General features: G+C 40.2%; 1 protein-coding gene across 1 annotated transcript; it reads right to left on the reverse strand.

Annotated features, from left to right (window-relative positions):
- Positions 1 to 978: 978 nt before the first annotated feature.
- On the reverse strand, positions 979 to 20,171 carry LOC141898359 (tachykinin-like peptides receptor 99D). Its single transcript, XM_074784212.1, has 5 exons — positions 19,726 to 20,171; positions 10,684 to 10,893; positions 5,078 to 5,228; positions 2,290 to 2,486; positions 979 to 1,471 (listed from the first exon to the last, which is right to left on the reverse strand). The coding sequence occupies exons 1-5, from the start codon at positions 20,169 to 20,171 to the stop codon at positions 1,120 to 1,122; spliced, it is 1,356 nt and encodes a 451-aa protein (XP_074640313.1). The 3' UTR covers positions 979 to 1,119.
- Between the last annotated feature and the right edge of the window lie 771 nt (positions 20,172 to 20,942).

Below are 20,942 nucleotides of genomic sequence, written 5' to 3' on the forward strand. Positions count from 1 at the left end.
AGTTTCTACTGTGGCATGCGAGTTATAGAGTTTTTTCCCGAGTCGAGTTCAATGCTCCATTCACCTGTTCTTTTTTAAACTCATAATTCAATCAACGCTACAACTTTCTTTGAGTTTGATAAAGCAATCAAAAATAAGTCTCTAAGCCACTTTTAGTAGAATTTTTTCATCGATCGTATCGGTAAAGCGTCAGCGTGATGACCACTCGCATGCCAAAGGTTGCAATAATCATAAAATGATTTTATCAGCGAAATATCTAAGGTACGCAATTTGATACTCAATTTCAAATGTTGAATGCTTTACGGCTAGTTCTCTTCCATATTCAAACCTTACACAATGATATATCATATAAACATCGTGGTTAAAATGAATATAACGTTTATTGTACATAAAACATCGAGTTTGGTAAAAGTCCTCATTATTGAAAACATGAATATCCAACAACACAGAATATAAACAGCTAAATGTCTCTACGATGATCAATGACCGTCATTTCTGTGCGTCCAGTTTATTTGTGTGATGGTTTATATAATATGGACCGTATCACTTGCTTGCTTGTCCCAGGGGCTACTCTTGCACAGTCATGTCCAAAAGAAGTTTTAAATCATAAGAGGTCTGTTAAATCATATTTGTTATAAAACCAAAATAACTTAAGACTTTTCTTAAGTTAAGAGTTGTGTAAGATTGGCGTTAGAACGAACCAAAAATGAGCTTAGACTGGTGTTAAGTTGTTAGATTTGCTATAGAACCAAATTGAGCCTAGACTGGTCTTAAGTTGGTACGTAGATTGGTAATAGGACCAAAATGAGCTCAGACCAATCTACTTAGGTTGTACGAATAGTTACAGAACTAAAATGAGATTAGACTGGTCTTAAGTTGTTGCCCATAGAACTAGGTTGGTGTCTTGGACTGCTCTTAAGTCTTAAGCCATGACTGTGCAACTGGCCCATATGGACGTACTAATAGGCACTATCGCATACACGGTAACACTGTATAGTCAAAGGCTCTAATTCACTCGAGCTATTTAGTGTTTCCTCGACTCGCGTTAAAACAGAAAGTTTGGACCGATTACTCGTAAAAGGGTCGATCACACTGATCGCTGATCGCTGATATCATCAGTTATAATTCAGTGTCTATATCCGCGCACGTTGTTTCCACGGATTGCGCTTTTTCAGCCAAAAACGGTATGTACTCTTTTTGAATAGCGTGTTGTCTGGAAAGCGGCCGAGTTGCCACCGCCGGATTCTTCCTGCTGTTCGCCGTCGACTTTTCTTCGCTCAAAAGCGCGTCTTCCGCGTACCCGCCGTGATCGTGATGCAGAGTTGACCCGTTTCTTTCGCAGCGAGTTGTCTCCGTAACACTGATGCTACGACCGGGAGTTTTACCGGAGATTCCGCCGACTGTTTTACCTTTAGGGGTCGGCTTCACGCACGGTAACCAGCGGAACACGAATTTGAAACCTTCGCGAAATCTGTAAAAAATACTATCATACCAATGACTGATAAACACTGTTGTAGGTAGTAGGGGAGACCGGGACACATTGGGCCACCATAAATCCTCCACCACAGCTGCAACAACGTCCCCGCTCCACCACCTTGCTATACTACCGTTGTATCAGCACTAGCCGAGATCACACAGAGACGTTTTGGTCTGGGCCAAATTGGCACGGATCAGGCTCGAGCCAAATTTGGCCCGTGCCTAATTAGAGAGCGTTAACGCGTACGACACTCGATAGTAAACAAGGCTCAAACATAGCGAAGTGGGTCATTTACGGAACAAGGTGCAATTCAAACGCAATCATTTTGTCCTCTGCTAAGATTTGGCTCGGGCCTGGTACGCCATTTTTGGTTGGGCCAGACAGGCACGGGCCCCATGGCACCCGTGTGCACAGCTGTTCCGGGCCAAATTTGGCCCGGGCCAAAACGCTCGTAGGATCGCGACTTATATATCCTAATAGACATAGACATTTTCGGTAATACGGACGAACACATTTTTCTATTTCACATGTATAGTGTGGTATTGTCAGTCGAAAATGTTTTCTTTTTATTCAACGATTCGGCTATGTCGTTATATCATCCCTTAATTAAGACGACTATTATAGGATAAAGTTGAAACGTTGAATAAACTGCTAACATTTTTCATTCTCGTATAGGTATAGGTTGGATTTAATACCATCTTTTACGACACATACTCCGAGCGTTTCATCAATGATTTAATGTAGTAGTGCAGAATGTTACGAGTAATTGTCGCGATGAAAAATTCATAGACTTTAGACTATTTTCCACCTACCTGGAGTTCATCCAGCAATAAATGAACGGGTTGTACATGGAATTACTCATAGCGATCCAGTAAATGACCAGATAGATGTACTGCGAATGTTGCTGTACTGTGATCGACGGTTTGACAGTCGTTATAACGAAATATAAGTGTTGAGGCAACCAACAAATGGCGAATAGAAACACAACGACTATCAACATTTTAACAACCTGGAAAATTGAGAGAAAGAGAGAGAGTGGTTGAATATTAGAAATCGTCGGATTTCTAGATGTCACGAGACACAACAGAAATTGTGAAATATATAAACTACGATGCAGAACAATTTACAATTTCACAATTTTCCGTTGTATCTCAGCAATCCTGAAGATGACTATCAGTTTATAGTCGAAAGTTGAATAAAACTACCAGCTCAAGGAAACATATTCGGTTATTTGTTTCTTATGGTGGCTGATAAGGGCCATAGCGTAAAATTCCTGGTATGTAAATGAGGGCGCCAGAACGCCAGAACGCCAAAACGAAAAAAAACGTCCAAATTTCTCTAAAAGTATATATAACAGTAGTTTATAGTTTCTATAACAGTATTTACTAGATCTTAACTCATGTAGGGCCGAGGATCCAAATCTCAGGGTTAAATTTCAGTTGAAATTAGAGCATTTTCAATGCTTTTGTTCTAGAGCCGAATATTATTATTAATTATGGTGGCCGTTTTTCGTTGTTTTGGCGGGGGCGCCAAAACGAAAGTTCGTTTTGGCGGGGGCGCCAAAATGAAAGTTCGTTTTGGCGGGGGCGCCAAAATGGAATTTTCTCCATTTTGGCGCGCAAAAACGAACTTTCAGAGAAAATTGGACGTTTTTCGTTGTTTTGGCGGGCGCGCCAAAATGAAAGTTCGTTTTGGCGGGCGCGCCAAAACGAACTTTCAGAGAAAATTGGACGTTTTTAGTTGTTTTGGCGGGGGCGCCAAAACGAAAGTTCGTTTTGGCGGGGGCGCCAAAATGGAATTTTCTCCATTTTGGCGCGCAAAAACGAACTTTCAGAGAAAATTGGACGTTTTTCGTTGTTTTGGCGGGCGTGCCAAAATGAAAGTTCGTTTTGGCGGGCGCGCCAAAACGAACTTTCAGAGAAAATTGGACGTTTTTAGTTGTTTTGGCGGGGGCGCCAAAACGAAAGTTCGTTTTGGCGGGCGCACCAAAACGGAATTTTCTTTGTTTTGGCGCGCCAAAACGAACTTTTAGAGAAAATTGGACGTTTTTTTCTCTTTGGCGTTCTGGCGTTCTGTCGCCCTCATTTACATACCAGGAATTTTACGCTATGGCCCATATCAGCCACCATAGTTAATAATATTCGGCTCTAGAACAAAAGCATTGAAAATGCTCTAATTTCAACTGAAATTTAACCCTGAGATTTGGATCCTCGGCCCTACATGAGTTAAGATCTAGTAAATACTGTTATACATTGGACCTGCTTTGATAGACCTCTGGACCTAGTTCTTTTTGGTCCCGGGTCCACAGTTCTCCACAGTCCACAATCGACCAATCAGAATTTGACTGTGGAGTAAAAAACATAAAAACAAAATGTGCGTATCTCGTATTTTTTGATAAAGTCAGATTCTACAAATATCTTTGAGATTCGCTCGAGAACCGCGGTTCAATAGGAACCACTATTCCACGTCGGTTAAGTCTGACTGAGTAAAACTTAAGTTAAACTACTAAGTTCAGTGAAACTCTACCGTCATCCAAATCATGGCTTACACTTTAAGTAAATCGAAATGGAAATAAACGAATCGGGACTAAAAAAATCGAGACGATTTCAATAATGTGACGACTTCACCGAGTTCGACTAATGAGTATTTTCTAGGAAGAATTTATCCAAAGTAGTCGACGGTTTTTTGTTGCGTCGGTGACGTCTGTTGAAGACGCTGTCTGTCCTTGGAAGAGCTCAATTTGTGGCAGCGACAAGCGATATGTATTTTTCTTCGACTCGGCGAATCCCCCCCGAATGATGGATTGCTCGAAAGGTCTTTCTGCGTCTAAAGAGTTCAAATGTAGAATGACACTAGCGTAGATGGATGCCTTACCCGCGTGACGTCACGGTCGGAGACTTGCCCGTAATCAAGAACGAAAAATAATCAGAGGATTTAGACATTTCAAGGGTCTGCTGGTAAATCAACTATTGCCATACAATTGGTGCACACGACGTAACATTTTGTTTACCAACCTGTACTGAAGACTTGCGGTAAAAGATAAGCAGGGGATTTACAATCTTCAAGGGTCTGTCGTGTAAATCACCTAGTATTGTATTTGGCCAGCGATATGGCGTAGTCAACTCAAAACAGCGCATGAATTAAGCATTTCATTTTAAATCTAAACCTGGATACTATATTCATTCGGCCTTCGTTGATCCTAACAAACCAATTATCTTTAATATCGTGATATTTTTCGGACTTGTAAATATCACGTAAAGATTAATGTATGTTATGGTGGCTGATAAGGGCCAGATGCAATACATTTTTACATGACCTCGATTAGGGAAATATGCAAAACTAAACGAATTTTTCGTTTTTGCTGCCGCGCAAAAACGACATACTATAGAGCGACAACGGAAAAATTCGTTTTTGCTCCATGATTTTTCGTTTTTGCGCCATGAAATTCGTTTTTACGCCCTAGCAAAACGAAATATTGTAGAGCAAAAACGAAATATTCGTTTTTTGCACCACGATATTTCGTTATCATCATTACCATTAGCATTATCATTACTATTACCATTATAAGACAGCCATTTGTCTATGGAAACCAGTACTGACCTTTTTCTTCGAGCGGACACTCTCGCCCTGTCTGTAGGTGTTCTCGCCGATAGCTTTGCTGCCCCACAGCTCGACCCCTATACGCGTATAAGTAACTCCAATTACAATCAAAGGCAACAGATAATTCACAAACATCGCCATCAGCGTGTACCTGAAATGCGGACAAAAATAAATCGGTCAAAAAACGACCAAGCACATGACGTATAAATAACCGCGAGGTGGGTTTTATTTTTTTTTAAACGACGGAAACCTGATACGTTAAATGCTTTCTATTTCGATAAGACTGGAAAATGTCATCTAGAATTTGGATTTCAGTCGTCATCCGGCCCCGGAGCACGTCACGTTTCACCGGCGCAATAGTTTGACGAGGTCGGTTGTTTATTTTTCTTTTCACGGAAGTTCAGCTCTCGTTTGACGCGTCAGTTCGTATAAAGGGGAACACGCACACCGTGGTGTGTAGTTCCCGAGGGATGTGGCGCGCGTTATCTTTGACCCTCGCATACGTTATAAGTAAATGCGTCTCGTGTGTGTGCAGCCTGACAGCCCCGTAATGAACGTATCAAAAAACCTACACGGTAGATTTGCCATCAGTATTCACTATCGATGAAAATCCCACGGCGATATTTTTTAAAGATACGGATGAAATGAGAGACTCGTTCGAGTGGCGAGGACCGTAGCATTTTATACAACGTATAGAATTAAACATAAATTAGGTTTTGACGTAAAACATTCCCTAAATTTCTATCACTTTTGATTATTCGATTATTCTCTTTGTTCTGGATTCGTGTTTTCTGTTTTAGCGAAACAAATATTATGCCGTGCGCGGCGGGCTACTCGGTATTCCAGAAGATGGCTATTATAGAATAATAGTGGAAACGTCGAAAAAAGTACGAGCTCTGGGAAACATTTTCGGACTTTGTTTTTCGCCATCATTGTAGGATTCTCTCAATTTAAATGAGGTGCGCAATACACAATTTGGCATCAGTTCCACGGAATATGAACTGCAGATACGGCTTTATATTAGTTAACATCAGCTTTCGTTTCCAATGTTTTAGATATATCAAACAGCTTGAGAAGAAACAGATTGAGAAGAATAGCCCGTACACTAAATAGATCATAAGTTTGAAACACGCTTTATATACAAAATTTGAAAGATTGAAAAGATTCGATTTATCAAAAATTTCAATCAAAAGACACGACGTTTCGGACTCTCGCTCTCTCCCTCTAGAGACCAACGTCAGGTGGGTTTTAAACTAACTATACGTAGCTTACTGATTTACTGTGGAGCTGAGTCCAGAATCAGACGAGACTAGCTTAATTCTAAAAGTTAAAATTGTCAGTTCATTTTGATATTAGATTTTCGACCGAGAACTGTAGGAACTATTCAACTGGGGCCAGCCAGACTGTGATGGTAAACAAATCTGTTAAGACGTTGAATAATAGCACTTTATTTCTAGATACAAATTCCAGTTTCACAGTTCTTGGTTCATATGGTATACTTTGATACTAAGAGGGTTAGAAACATTTGAAATACGGCACTGATTCCGTAGCTAGATTTCGTGTTTTCTGGAATTCGTGCATTTGCAACGTTTCAAATACCCTCGGTGACTCCTACGTTGACCGTGAAATGAGCTTCTAATTCTAGAATCCGTCTAGAGGGCTGATCGCGAACATGTATTCACGCTAAAACTACAACTCAATCTTATACAGATTACCTATTAACCGCTCTAATTACCGCACCCTTGCTAATTCATAATTAATCACTGACGCTCAATTTGATCAAATGAGATTTAAATTAGTTGAATTAAACGCGGATTTCTGTGCGGAAAGCCGCCTGTGGCGCATCAAATTTACATTCGAAATTCCCTCCCTAAATCGCGAATCATTACGATGAAATTAGAAACAGAAGAAAACTCGATCACTCGATAGAACGACTGGAACTATTTTCTCTCCGAGAACTTTTCGGCCTCTGCCTCTGCCTGTCACCCAGTCCTAGAAGTGGTCGTTTCCACTGTGAACTCCGTCGCTCTATGACCCCGGTGTACATCAGAGACACTAAGGTACTTGGTGAACCTCTACCTCTGCCCCTGCACCTACCCCCTGCCCCTACTCGCCCCCTGCGCCCGTGCCTGTTCCTCTGCCTGTCCATGATCCTACCCCTGTCCCTGTGCCTTTGCCCCTGACCCCGCGACTGCGTCCGTCTTTGTCTCTGCAACATATTGCGATAACTCTGCGAATATAGATTCAACCACCAAGGGATTTATGCGACGTAATTTGTCACGAACTGCAGTTTTAATTCCCTTCGCCGGTAAAAGCATTTTCTTTCCATCCAGTAAATGATTGTAGGTCTTATCATCGAAAAAACCGTAGTATGAGTGATTTCAGAGTGTCGCGAACTCTATTGTGAGAATCACTGAATCAACAAACAAGACCTGAAGGAAAATATAATTTGTCACCGATTCCCGCCAGGAATGTTTGACATCCGTCGCGGAACAAAAAGAAAACAGTAAGTTAAATACCGATAAACAGCTGGGAGAGCAAGGCATGTTAAACCGTAATTTAGTCGGATCAAGAATGACAGATGCCCGAGGTTTGTCAAACGTTTATCTAGTCTAGACATACGATAAGGGATTGTCCTCTCATGGCCGCCTCGAGAATTTTCTCCATTCTAATCATATACATTGTACATATTCCTGCGGCAAATGATTAACAGACCTATGATTCTTATCATGACTTTACGGCCTTCAGACCATAAAATTTATCACACTAATTTGTCCGGACAGTATTAAGCAGTCAGTTCGTTATTTACTGATTACTTCTTGTCCTGGCACGTGAGGTCACGGTGATGCCTGTCACTTTGCGGTACTTTCATAATACGAAAGGCCATTAATAGCAGGGACAAGTCTGAACCAATCGAATTATCACGACCTCACTGACAATAAATTAGTTTATCTAGAATCTGACAAACCCCCGTGCAACATGACTGACGCATTAAACCTTCTGGTGGCGCTAACTATTAAAAAAACCCCACTATCGGCTATTAGACATGCACAGAACGACTTCGAGTAGAGTAATTGGTTCTAGGCGCCGTCCTTGGCGCTCTATAGTCGAACACCTGCAGACATACAGACCTCTATATACCCAAACACTTGCAGTCATACAGGCCCCTATATTCCCAAACACCTGCTGCAATACATACCTCTATATACCCTAACACCTGCAGTCATACAGGCCCCTATATACTCAAACATCTGCAGTCATACAGGCCCCTATATACCCAAACACCTGCTGCAATACATACCTCTATATACCCTAACACCTTCAGTCATGCCCCTATATAACCAAACACCTGCAGTAATACAGGCTCCTATATACCCTAACACCTGCAGTCATGCCCCTATATAACCAAACACCTGCAGTAATACAGGCTCCTATATACCTTAACACCTGCAGTCATGCCCCTATATAACCAAACACCTGCAGTAATACAGGCTCCTATATACCCAAACACCTACATTCACACAGACCCTACCAAAAACACCAACAGTCCCTCCAAATACCAGCAGTTATAGAAACATCTATATACCGAAACACCTGCACTTATACAGGTCTTCTACCTGCAGTCACATTGAAACATAAACTCCAGAAAAAAAAGCGAAGGCCGTGTCGAAACTTTCAACGGAGAAAGTGGGTCTAAAACCATCGGCAAGAAAATAATCACAGCAACTCTGATTACTGTCAGTAAGTAAAATTATCCGCGATTTCCCGAGGAGCTGCATCGAAGTTGTTACCAACTTTTAAAAAAATGGAACGCTGGAACCTGAAATGAACATTTCGTTTTATCGGAGCTCGACAGATTCTGCAACCTGGATGAAAGTGATTTCAAACCGTTTTAGCGCCTGCGACGATGCGACGATTTGACTAAATGATCAAATCATTCTTTAAATCGGAGAAGAAATGAGGAAATTTGATAACTGACACCGAAATGTAGCTCGTCGCATTCATTCTATATTAAATCAAGTTTGATCAATTCACTGCAGCGAGTTACAATTCAATCTCGAGTTCACATTTCTGAAACATCGGCGACATTTGGGAATCGTAATCTCCGTAAATGGGATCGCGAGGGAGGGAAGTAGGGAGGTAGGGGAGATGGAGGTAGGGAGGTATGGAGAGAGGGAGGACGGGAGAGATTCAAGACAGAGAGAGGAAAGTATGGAGGTATGGAGGTAGGGAGGTAGGGGTGAGGGAGGAATGGTAGAGAAAGATAGACAAGGGGAAATAAGGAGGTAGGGGAGATGGAGAGAGGGAGGTAGGGAGAGGGAGATATGGAGAGAGAGAGAGGCAGAGGGAGGTAGGGAGCGGTAGGGTTAGGGAGGTAGGGAGAGGGATCTCCTGAACTGTGTTCTCACATGTGTTAAGTTAATTTGTCACGAATGAATTCTATTCCCCGGAACTGAGTCAGAGACTGAGCGAACAATGAAACCATAGTGAAATAGCGCCGACTTTCGAAGAGAGATTAGTTTCAATTATACACAAACCAAGACAACACGTGAAGTATCAATTAAATAAATCCTAGACGCGTCACGCATTACCGGAGTTGATATCAACAGTTTACTGTCGATTAAGTCGCGTCTTACTTCCTTTACCAGCATTAACTTAAAAACAACTTTATGTTTAAAACACGCGAAATCATTTATATTTCACGACTGATCAGAAATCGGAAGAATTGCATCATAAAATCGCGGAGAATTATTAGATTTAATGGTAGGATTTCGTGTCACGGTAAGCCGCTTGGCTGGACCTATTCGGGTTTTATGGCTCCGTTGAATTTAGTTAGTGGAAGTAACCGAGTGATTGATACTAAAATGAGTCCGCCATAAACTGAACAGAAATAGAAGAAAAATTCAGTCACTGGAAACAATACATTCATTATCGAACATAACAAACAAAAATCAATGATTTATTTCGTGAAAAGTACTGAACTAGAAATAAAGAAATCCTCATTTTTCACGGACCATCGTGTCTTTCAAAATCAATCGATTTCTCATATTGAGTAATTTTTACACGAAGTAGATTTTTCAAGCCCCCAGAAACGAAACGATGTTGGATACGTGATAATTATCACTACTCAGGCTTATAAAGTAACACGTTTTTGATTTTAATGGAGAAGATCATGTTTGAATAAAGATATTTCTTCGTTTTTTATACTTTCTTTTTCGATTTGATTTTTCTATCCCAAATGGAATACCGGCATTAAAATACTGGGTTATCCGTATTGAAAATCAATTCATTTTTCGATGAAAGTTGCGCTCGATTTTAGGCTTCCGAAAATTACCAAACAAGTCATCGAATAGATATAAGATTGACTTTTTCACTCGGTGTATGGTATAGATTTTATCGAAAATTGATTCTGTAATGAGAAAAGTTGATTCGAATTTAATTGAACTGTTGAAGAAATTGAAGCGCGGTAACCCAGTGCCACTAGCGATCCTGGCGGATTATCGTCGAATTCTCGCTTGCCACTGTAGCGTTGCCGGTCTCCTTATTTGAGTTATATATTACGCACGGATACATATCGAGTAATAGCTTCAAATATGAATACTTACACCATATGCCATCTATTGAAAGGTCCATCTGGCCAAAAAACGAAACATATAGTTCTCGAACTGCCGTCGCAGTAAACGTGCTTGATCGTCTTGGCATAAATCATTCTTGGTAAAGCGACGGCGATAGCGAACACCCAGATACCAACAATCACCGACCAGGCCGTGATTCCTCTCATTCGCGGCTTCAATACGTGAACTATCGCTACATATCTGTAAATACAATTATAACGAAATTGTGTTTTATTCTGATATTTCTCTCTGTCAAACCGGATTGCCGGACGTTCACTTCATCCCGAGATCTTGAAAAATGAATTTGGTCAGTTTACGCCGCGCATGTCGTTTCAAAAGAGCGGCCGATATCTGTTCGAGATTCCAAAAGCTTCAATTTAAGGGGTCTGGAGCGATCGGGAACGCGTCCACCGACTAAATGAGGCTCAGTATCTTTATTTAGACATTATTGGCCTATAGGTCTAATCATAATTGACGTCCAATGTCGCTTGTACAATGTACGAAGTTATAAAACCCCATCGCGGAACCGGGCCCAGTAGATCATAGGAATACGGTCCCGGATTAAGGACCGGAATACGGTCCCGGATTAGGGACTTATCCTCAAGGGATATCCTAAGCCTGTACAATCAGGTGTAGAGAATAGAAGATGAGATTAAAACCCACTTGATAAAAATCTAGAAGATCGAAAACGAAATTTCGACATCAAGAATTCTAAACCAAAAATCAAAAGACAGCGTTTTGGATTCACACCTTACGACGGTCTCCAGAGAAAGTTTGAAACGTCGAGTCTTCTTATGCTTTTTTGTTTTAATTTCAATTTTAGATGTCAAATTAACTACGATTCTAATTTTCATAAAGTAGGTTTCGATTAATAATTCCCTAAGTCCGAGTCAGTACGTGCGAGGAAATATTCTATACTAAGATGGTTCATCGTTTTCGTTTTACGTAATCCGACCTGAAAAAAATGATGAATGCGTTTTTCATGTGACACAAGTCGTGATATAAATATTACAATTGCTGCCGCGTATGACTGATCTAGCGGTTCCGATGTAAACAAATATACCGGATATTAAAATTTTACCATCGATCAGGCAAGCTCACTTTGAGCTAAAAAAAACTGTATAATATACTTATGACAAGTGAATGATTTTAGTTGGCGTAAACGTTGATGAAACAGTGGGGAAATATTGTATCGAGTTTCGTCTACCCATCGAGGGTTTTACTATTGTGTGAGAACTTGGAGTAATCATTTGACTCCAAGGTGTGAAGCTTGTAGCTTGGAGTTTGTATAGTTTGTCCCGGCTGACCACGGGATCGGAAGTTCTAGAAGCTTTACAATTCAATTCAATAACATCTTTAATATGCCATAGCGTTATACATTTCATTATTGGACATATACAATCAAGATGAAACAACATTAAAATAGAACTTAAAAAAAACAGTTAATATCATATCCATTGTAAGGTTTTATTTATAATCAAGTGCTTCTATTAATAAACTTTCCTGGAATCTGAGCCGTTTTACTGAGGTCATAATGAACTTGATGAATTTCATTTCGTCACATGGAGACGCTGTGTACAGGGTCAAGATGCATAAGGTCTGCAGTATGAAAAGAACAGCTCGGGTCTACTGGTCAACTCTAGAATAGACATTCTTTTATGGCCAATTACACTGCAAATTACGAGAAGATTCGTATAGGAGCCGGGTTAAACTGGTGTAGATAGTACAACGAGACGAATCTGGTACTTTATAGGTTAACTAGTTTAATGGACACACGAGCTTACGCTACTATCCACAAGATGGAGCTACTATATACACTAGTAGCGTAAACTCGTGCGTCAAATAAACTAGTTAACCTATAAAGTACTATTCATCCCGTTGCACGAGTTAGAATGTTCGGTTAACTCGTTGAAATGAACTGATTTTACTCAGAATTAGTTTATAATCAGAACACCGTGGAACTGACCCCAGGACCCAGATCCACAATGCGAGTGAAAATAAGTTCATATTTTCAATGAGTCAAATCTGAACTCACACACTGTGGAACTGAGAGTCTATGATATTACAGATTCTGGCCAGTCAGTTCAGATCGGTTAGGAATTTACCTCCGCAGTAGAGCGCACTTCGAGGAACTTGATTCACTGTAATATTTCCTTTCATTCGTAAAGTACAAATTCATCATATTCTGACAGTTAACATTTAAATTGAGAAAAAAATACGGGGACTGTTGTGGTAGATTTTCTCTTTCATGGTTTTAAAATTCAACACGCACATCGGCAAACTGCCAATTACAGTCGGTAAAAAGATTGATACTGAAACGATTTGCAAGTCAAAATGAATTGCGTGTTGAAGCAAAAACAGTCAGAGAGAAGGAGAGAGAGAGGGGGAGTCGTTTAAACAGTCAGACCGATTATGGTCTGTTCATCTACGTTTCAAAAAGATGTGTTTGTCGTGTAATTCAATAAGATTAAAACCCACTGTGTATGAAAGATAAAAAAGATTTGAAAAGTTTAATCATCAGGAAATAAGAATTTAAAGACACTCTGCCTCTGGTTCTGCCTCTGGTTCTGCCTCTGGTTCTGCCTCTGCTTCTGCCTCTGCCTCTCTCGCCACTTTCTCGATGAGTGAACTTTTAAATGATTTAAATTTTAGTCATTTTTAATCTTATCATCTATTCTGCACATCGGTGTGTATACGGGGATTCTATTCTTCTATCTAATTGGATAATTCAAACTTATGGCGCAAACTCCTCTTTGAAAGTGATAGATTGTTTAAACAGGTTAGAATCGTGTATGAAATGCGAACGGCTTTTATCATGATTTCAATCAGTAATTCCGCTCACTGTTGCACGTGTCTAATCTTCCCTATCAATGTCGTTAAGTGAAGTTTCTTATAAACAACGAGGTGAATATCTGCTTGTCTAGCTTTTTTTCTATTTATGCTAAAAAAGAAACTGTCTATTTCCCTGAACTCTCATCATCATAACGCGTCGAATTGAATTAGATTTATATCTGCACGCGTCACCGATGAGGCGCCATAAACTATAAATCAAAGTTAAACTGTATACGGTTTTTTTCATCAAGTCAGAGCACTTCCAAAAAGAGCAACAGTTTTTATCATCAAGTCAGAGGACTTCTAAAAACCAACGGTTTTTTTCATCAAGTCAGTGAACTTCCAAAAAAGCAACGGTTTTTTATGAAGTCAGTGAATTTTCAAAAAGGGCGACGGTTTTTTTTAAGTCAATTCCTTAAAAACAGCCTGGAACGCAAATATCCGAATCCCGACGGTCACCGGGGGCCAGGTTTCCGATTGCGGGGTATTGGTATTCGAAAAGCAATTAGACTTTTCACTCGGCGTCAATTTGTGACCATTTACACCGATATGAATATGCGGTTCAATATATAACGCTTCCGCCATAGTTCTCGTGGGTAGACGCTCATTAGACGGGTATAGAGCGGAAATCCGACGTGTGGATATCTTCCTTTCCAACCCGAACAAATGGCTTTTCAATCATATGTTCATTTACTGAAGATCGTATGAATAATAATGATATGGTTCTAGACGGTCTAGTATTAGTTGAGTAACACGATATAGATTGATCAATGAATCTCTGCGCGGCCACAGAGGGATCCATCCGTCAAAGTTAACCTACATTTACAAGTTTCGTCTTCAGGGACCAAGGTGTCGCGCAGTCCTGACTATAAGTCCTTTAATGGCCTTAAATCTTAAGAATTTCTGAAGTTAGTTAAAGCATAGACGTATAAACTAGATTATACGTCCATTGCCATAGCGACAAAACATATTGTAAATCGTATCATCATGGTATTCACTGAATAATTTTGAATTTAATTCAATTACTATATTCAACGGTGACGAGGACATGTTTGCCACGCTATTCCTCTTTAAGCCACGGTACCCATACAGTCTGGGAGTAATCATTATAATATGGCTTATACATGACTGTTGCGCGTAGAATGTCCTTAGGGGTTAACATTGTCCGATGCTAAATGAAAACCCCAAGCAATAGCATTCTATACCTCAGTGACGTTACTCATTTCAGTGATTTCAGATTTCTGAATGTTTATTGAGACAAGTTCTGAAAAATTCACATCAGCAGAACACTGTGACATCGAACAGTACAGTGTATATGCCGTGTGTCTAGATCCGAGATATAACTGAAGATAATGTTATTGAGAGCTTTGGGAACCATGTGGATAGATTTGAACTGAATTCCTTCACAAATTGGAAACCTGCAGTGCAATTCAGTCAGAATGAGGGAAATGTAATTAGATTTACGGATTTCGTCCTGTTCGGGGAGTTTCGGAACGAAATGTAAAATTCCTGTAAAAGAACAATTTACAAAGGGTAGGCTTGCCTCCGATTATCAAGCGCACCACCTTGTGACAAAATGTTTTGAGTTTTCGAAAAAGATATCATCAAGAACGCGTCAATTAAAATCTTCATTTTACGATTGATTTTAATTGTACATAAGCCACGATCATACTAGCGTTTTTGGTTTTTGGTCAACTGTTCACACACCAGGTGCCAAACGGGCGAAATTTGGTCCGACCAAAAAACATCAGATAAGGCATGAGCCAAATTTCAGCGCGGTACAAATGATTTAATTTGAATTGCAACTGGTTCTGGAAGTGACTGACCCAAATCTGACTCGGGTCTGATCCGCGGCAATTTGGCCCGGGCCAAATCGTCTCCGTGTGATTTTCATTCCAATTGATGAAATCCTTTCAACCTATTTTTGCACTGTATCATATCTAACAATCTAGATGAATTGTGAGGATCAACTGAAAGCGTTTAAAAACCGCAGAGAAAAACGTCAAGCGCTAAGAGACATTGACTTGCATAGGGGATTAACTCTTAACAGAACTCCTGGTAGACTCAGAATACACTGAGATAGAGAAGGGCACAGTTACCGCAAATCAAACACAGATTTCAACTAAATTACACAGCCATCAATCAAAGACACTTAAATTGTCACTTCTTTTCTACAAGTTACGAGAATGTTCTTAAATAAGACCCAATTCTAACCCACGGTCTTACACTTTAGTTTCCTCACCGGAGTATTTCATCATGTCAAAATTTATTCGAAGATATTTCGCGTAGTTCGTTCAGAAGTACTTTGATATTTTTTTTCTAGCCCAATGTCGAAATCCATGGACACACATTCATGTCTCTGTCGCCCGATTGATCTTTGAGATCGGATTATAAACACGCGTATTACTGCTGCACATCGGTACAGAAACCACACATCACTGGAAACGTCGGAGTCTCTGAAAAAAGTTTCCATCGTTAAAGCAGAAAACCATAATTAAAGAAGAAAGGTCTGCGCAGTTGCTTTGTTTAACCAGTCTACTTGTCGATTGAACAAATGTCATCAGATTTTAGAATTTGAATAGAGATCTTTAATGTGCTCGACTTGTGTTGACTCAATCAGAGGAACTACTTCTCCGTTCGGTTCTAATAATGAGATTGAACCGATTCAGAGACCAATGAATCTACCATCAGACCACTGCTATTATCAGATCACTGAATTTATCTCCAGACCACCGCAATGAATCTACCATCAGACCACTGAATCTACCATCAGATCACTGAATCTACCATCAGACCAATGAATCTACCATCAGATCACTGAATCTACCATCAGACCAATGAATCTACCATCAGACGATGCTGAGACATAATGAAGAACCTTTAAAGGTTCTTCATTAGAACTTCTTGCTTTGAGAGTGTAAAGCAGGTTCTGATTGGTCTCCACCGATTCCGGATTCTATTCTCTTCTGGCGCGCTGTTTTGGCCGAATACGCCTTATACCTATTCCGCAATAGCATAATCATGTAAACCTGATAGAAGCGACCGGTAGAGAGAATTGCAGGGTCCTGGGAATATTTCAAAATGCATCGCTTGCCATTTCTACGGATTCTTGTCGTTTACATTCTAAGGTTGCGCAAACAGGTTGTCCATTAATTCCACGCCCAGACCCCTCGCTCTAAAAAATGTCAGTTAAATCTGACGTTGGAGAAACGAAACCAATTCATTTCGGTGAATGAAATTACGTATCTGTAATAATCATAAAACTAAAAGGTTGATTCTCCGAGGATGCACTGAGACAATAAGGCGAACGAAACTCCCGATGATGATTCGGCGATACAGCAGTAAAATCAGCAAAATTGTGAATCTGAACAGAAACGCGCTGATTGACAATAAGACAATCAGTTTTACACGCGACGCGCTACAGTGTGACGACACCTCGAAGTATAATTGATACAATTAGGCAATTGACACAAGGGACTCTTAATATAAAAGCATAAACGGCACATATGTCGATATGAAACCAGCGGGTAAAACGTGATATTCATATATTCCAGATGAAAGGCAATATGTATGTGTATAATAACACGTGAGAGTCAGTCGGAGGTGCGGATCTATCAGGGGATTTGAGATAACGAGGGCCTCAGAAACTGAACAGGGAGAATTAGTTCCCCTACCTACTGATGATGACGGTAGCAGGTGAAAGACGGCCGGCCGGCCGGTCGGCGATCGAAGATGAATTCCCAACTTCTAACGCCAATAATTAACAGAGTAATTGCGCAACACTTCGGGTCAATTTTCATGAAAAATGACTCCGCGAAAAAAAAGTATAACAAATCGACGAAGTCTGATACCACGCAATTTACAGAGAATATATATTGGATACTTATGTAAATGGGGAAAGTCGATTCGATGACGAGATGCAAGTCATTTGTAGTTAAAGGCAATTGTCTTATATATGAGGAGACAGTTCGAGCTTGTTTTATCTATACATCTCCGCTGTATACGCGCCAGAGAGTGTTGTAATCACACATGTTAAATTTGATGTTTACCGATTACGAAACTGACGTTATTAAAGATGAAACGCGTGCAGTATGTTTCCGGGCTTAGATCAGATACTGTAGTATGATTCGAAATGGGCTTTAGACCAAATACTGAAAATAATACACATTTTAATGTTGATTACTCTCTCAGGGGATACACAATATACGTGTAAGATGAATATACGAATTCAGCGAAAGATGAAAAGTTCTTGAATAGAAGTCTATATGAATATATTTTGAGCAGCGTTTTTGCGATATATTTTGAGCAGCGGCTAAAGACTATCAGGCATCATCAGGCGTTACGCTGATGATGGCTAATACTGGTTAGCCGAAACGTTGCTCAAATAAATACATACTTACATTTCTATTCAAGAACTTTACATCTTTGGCTGATATATTAAGGGATTTCTCTGGTATAGATAATTCTCTTTTTAGATACAAAAGCCTACTACCAAAACCTACTATAACAATATGTAGTAAATCCCACATTTAGAAAGAGAAAAAACGAGTCCAAGGTTCCTTTCTTTAATATTTGATGTTTAATGGTTAGTGATTTATTTCCGTTCAGAAATAACCTAATAGTCATCTTCAGGAAAAGAGATGTTATATGTATAGAAATTGTAATAGAATTACAATCCAGATACAACTCAATAATGACTGTAAGAATTGAGTCGGAACTTCGAAAATGAATGATTAACTAAATAGGTAACATTTCGGACTCGTTCCTCTTCCTGAATGTGGGATCTCATATCATCGTTAATACAAGAGCTCAGGGGGTTTCATCAATGGTTACGAAAACGTATTGTTACAGCCTGAATAATAATTGTCAAAGCCTATACTATCACGTATAGAATAGTATTGATATTCAGTACTGTCTCCATAAAACGTGTTGATAAAAAGAATCGAAGAAGCGAGGGCTCTATAAATTTGTACGTCTTAATTCAGTTGCACGGTTGTGAAGTAAATTATCGGTCTCTGGGGTTAAAATTAGAACATTTCATTGGTAATTATCTTCGCCTCTGGAGTGAACTAAAACCCACAACTGCAGAGCCGAGTGCAAATTCGAATATACCTAGTCATTGAATGGGAAGTCGAACTAACCCCGAGGCGGTATAATCCGGGTAAAAGTAACAGAGTCCTGAGTAAAATTAGGTACTGATTTTGGAGGCATATCAAAGCCACACAACTCAAACTCGTAGCTGTAGAATTTTGTTCAGAGTCAAATTAAACCCGCAGTGATTTGACTGGGTTTTGTCTTTGATGTGCTATGAGGATCTCTCGCGTGATGCGGTGGAAACCTCGTGGGATCTCGGGAACACGGATTATCTATGGTGGAGACTTCACGAAGAACCTTAGCATATCAGATGTACCATGAACCAATCGTAAAGTGGCGCGGATCACTGTGGGAACAACCGAATCCTGGACTGGGGGAAGTGGAGACTGGATCCTTACAGTAATTATCTGATATATGAAAAGAGATATGAAAAATCAGGTTCGGGGGTAGCGAACGAACCTCCTAAAATTTCGGTGTCAGCGTAAAAAAATTCAAGTCAAGTCAAGATTTTTCGAAAATTAGATATAATTTTCATGTAATTTTTCTTTTTAAATGAAAAGTAACAATTCCGTAAAAGTGTTCAATTATTTGTAAATATGTTTTTGTTGATTATTAACAAGACGTTTAAGTTTGGGTTATCGAAAAAAAATCAAATTTAAGATCTCTCCTTTTTCAAGAGGAAAGTGCCCCTTTTCACAGTGAAAAGGTGCCCTTTTTCTTGAAATAGAACTGCCCCCAAAAAAGCTCGGCACGGGCCTGCGATATACCACCCGCCCGTATCAATGGTTTAGGATTATATCGGTATAGAGAGGGTTAAAGTTATAAGATAAAGAACAATACCCGGTTGTATAGACTGGTAGTATTAACCCCCGGGTTAAAGATGATACCAGTCAATAAAACTGGGCTCAGAGGTCCCGTTCAAGGTACAGCCTTTTTGAAAATCTAGTGAGTGAAACGGAGTGAAATGGAGTACGCGCGGATAGCGGTATATCGAGGTACTTTCATTCACACATTCATCAGCAGTAATTGTAACATTGACTTCGATGTTGATGAATAACTTTTACGTATTTACATATTTATCTAGCTCGTTATTGACGTATTACATACCTGTCTACGGCAATAGCCAGGAAAGTGAAGACACTCGCTGTTATTGTAGCCACCGAAATAAACAACGAATACTTGCAATAAATTCCTCCGAACGGCCAATCCCCGTGTAGCATATAAACAAAGTTAAACATCACCGTAAAACCTGAAATACAAGTATCGGCGACGGCTAAATTCACCAGGAAATAGTTAGTGACCGTGCGCATTCGTTTGTGCGCTAAAACGATCCAAATCGTGATCAAATTCCCGCCGACAGCCACTAAACACATCGGTAAAAATAGAGCGTAGAATAACGCCTGGTGCGACATCGGCATTATGAACTGATTAGTTTGATTTTCTTCATTTTGGCACCGATTTAAACCACCGCTAGCGTCGTCGCCGTAAATCAACGTCGAGTTCGAATCGTTCAAACTACTGACGTTTACGTTCAGTTTCGTTACGTTACTCATGACGACGATGTTTTTTACGTATACGGGTCCTGGTTTATTTTTGTCCGCTCCGTTCGTTAACCGACTTTACGAAATTAACCGCACCATCACGAGAATCGTACGGACATGTCAAATTGTCACCATTATCAAACGTGGATCGTTAGTTTCTTTTCTGCCCGTCTTATAAATAATGAGAAACGGATAATGCTGTTTGCATTTATAGGAATATTCTAGGTTAAACAGGCGGACATCGCGTCTGTTAATGACAATGCACCGGCGGTGGAACCGCGTGTCTCATCCCTGTCATCTCTTTAACGCGTATTAGCTTTGTTAATAACGACTTCACCGATCAACTGCCTTCACGTGGCACGCCGCACTTTCTTCACGTAATCCTAGTTTTACCGCGACGCGTTTCGGAAATCTCTTTTTTATATTCGCGCCAGCGTTTTTTCCCGTCCGTTCCAATCTCGCGCGCGGTGTTGCTGACAACTTTAAGCCCGAATTGTTTGTGCGGGTGACGTGTTTGAATTAGAATATTTCACGGATGGTAAGACTACAAACAGGCAGCCTCTCGCGACCAAACGGACAAAACAATTGACTTCGGTAACAAGATTGACTTCGCGGAGAATGCCTATTTCTGTTGTTTGTCTATGTGTTTGTTATGCCGCGGAGTTGACCATCAGTAAACTCGCTGACAGGACTGTCTCGGCCGCTGGACCGACGAATGATAATCAACGATGTACGTACAAGTATTTCGACTATTTCGCCGAGTAAGTCAATGTCAATGTCGTG

This window comes from Tubulanus polymorphus, chromosome 2 (assembly GCF_964204645.1).
Source record: "Tubulanus polymorphus chromosome 2, tnTubPoly1.2, whole genome shotgun sequence".
Lineage (NCBI taxonomy): Eukaryota > Metazoa > Nemertea > Palaeonemertea > Tubulaniformes > Tubulanidae > Tubulanus > Tubulanus polymorphus.

Coding starts and splice junctions, on each gene's coding strand:
- LOC141898359 (XM_074784212.1), bottom strand. CDS start 20,171: ATGAGTAACGTAACGAAACTGAACGTAAACGTCAGTAGTTTGAACGAT. Junction 10,894..19,725: donor CTGGCTATTGCCGTAGACAG/GTATGTAATACG, acceptor TTGTATTTACAG/ATATGTAGCGATAGTTCACG. Junction 1,472..2,289: donor TATTGCTGGATGAACTCCAG/GTAGGTGGAAAA, acceptor TATTTTTTACAG/ATTTCGCGAAGGTTTCAAAT.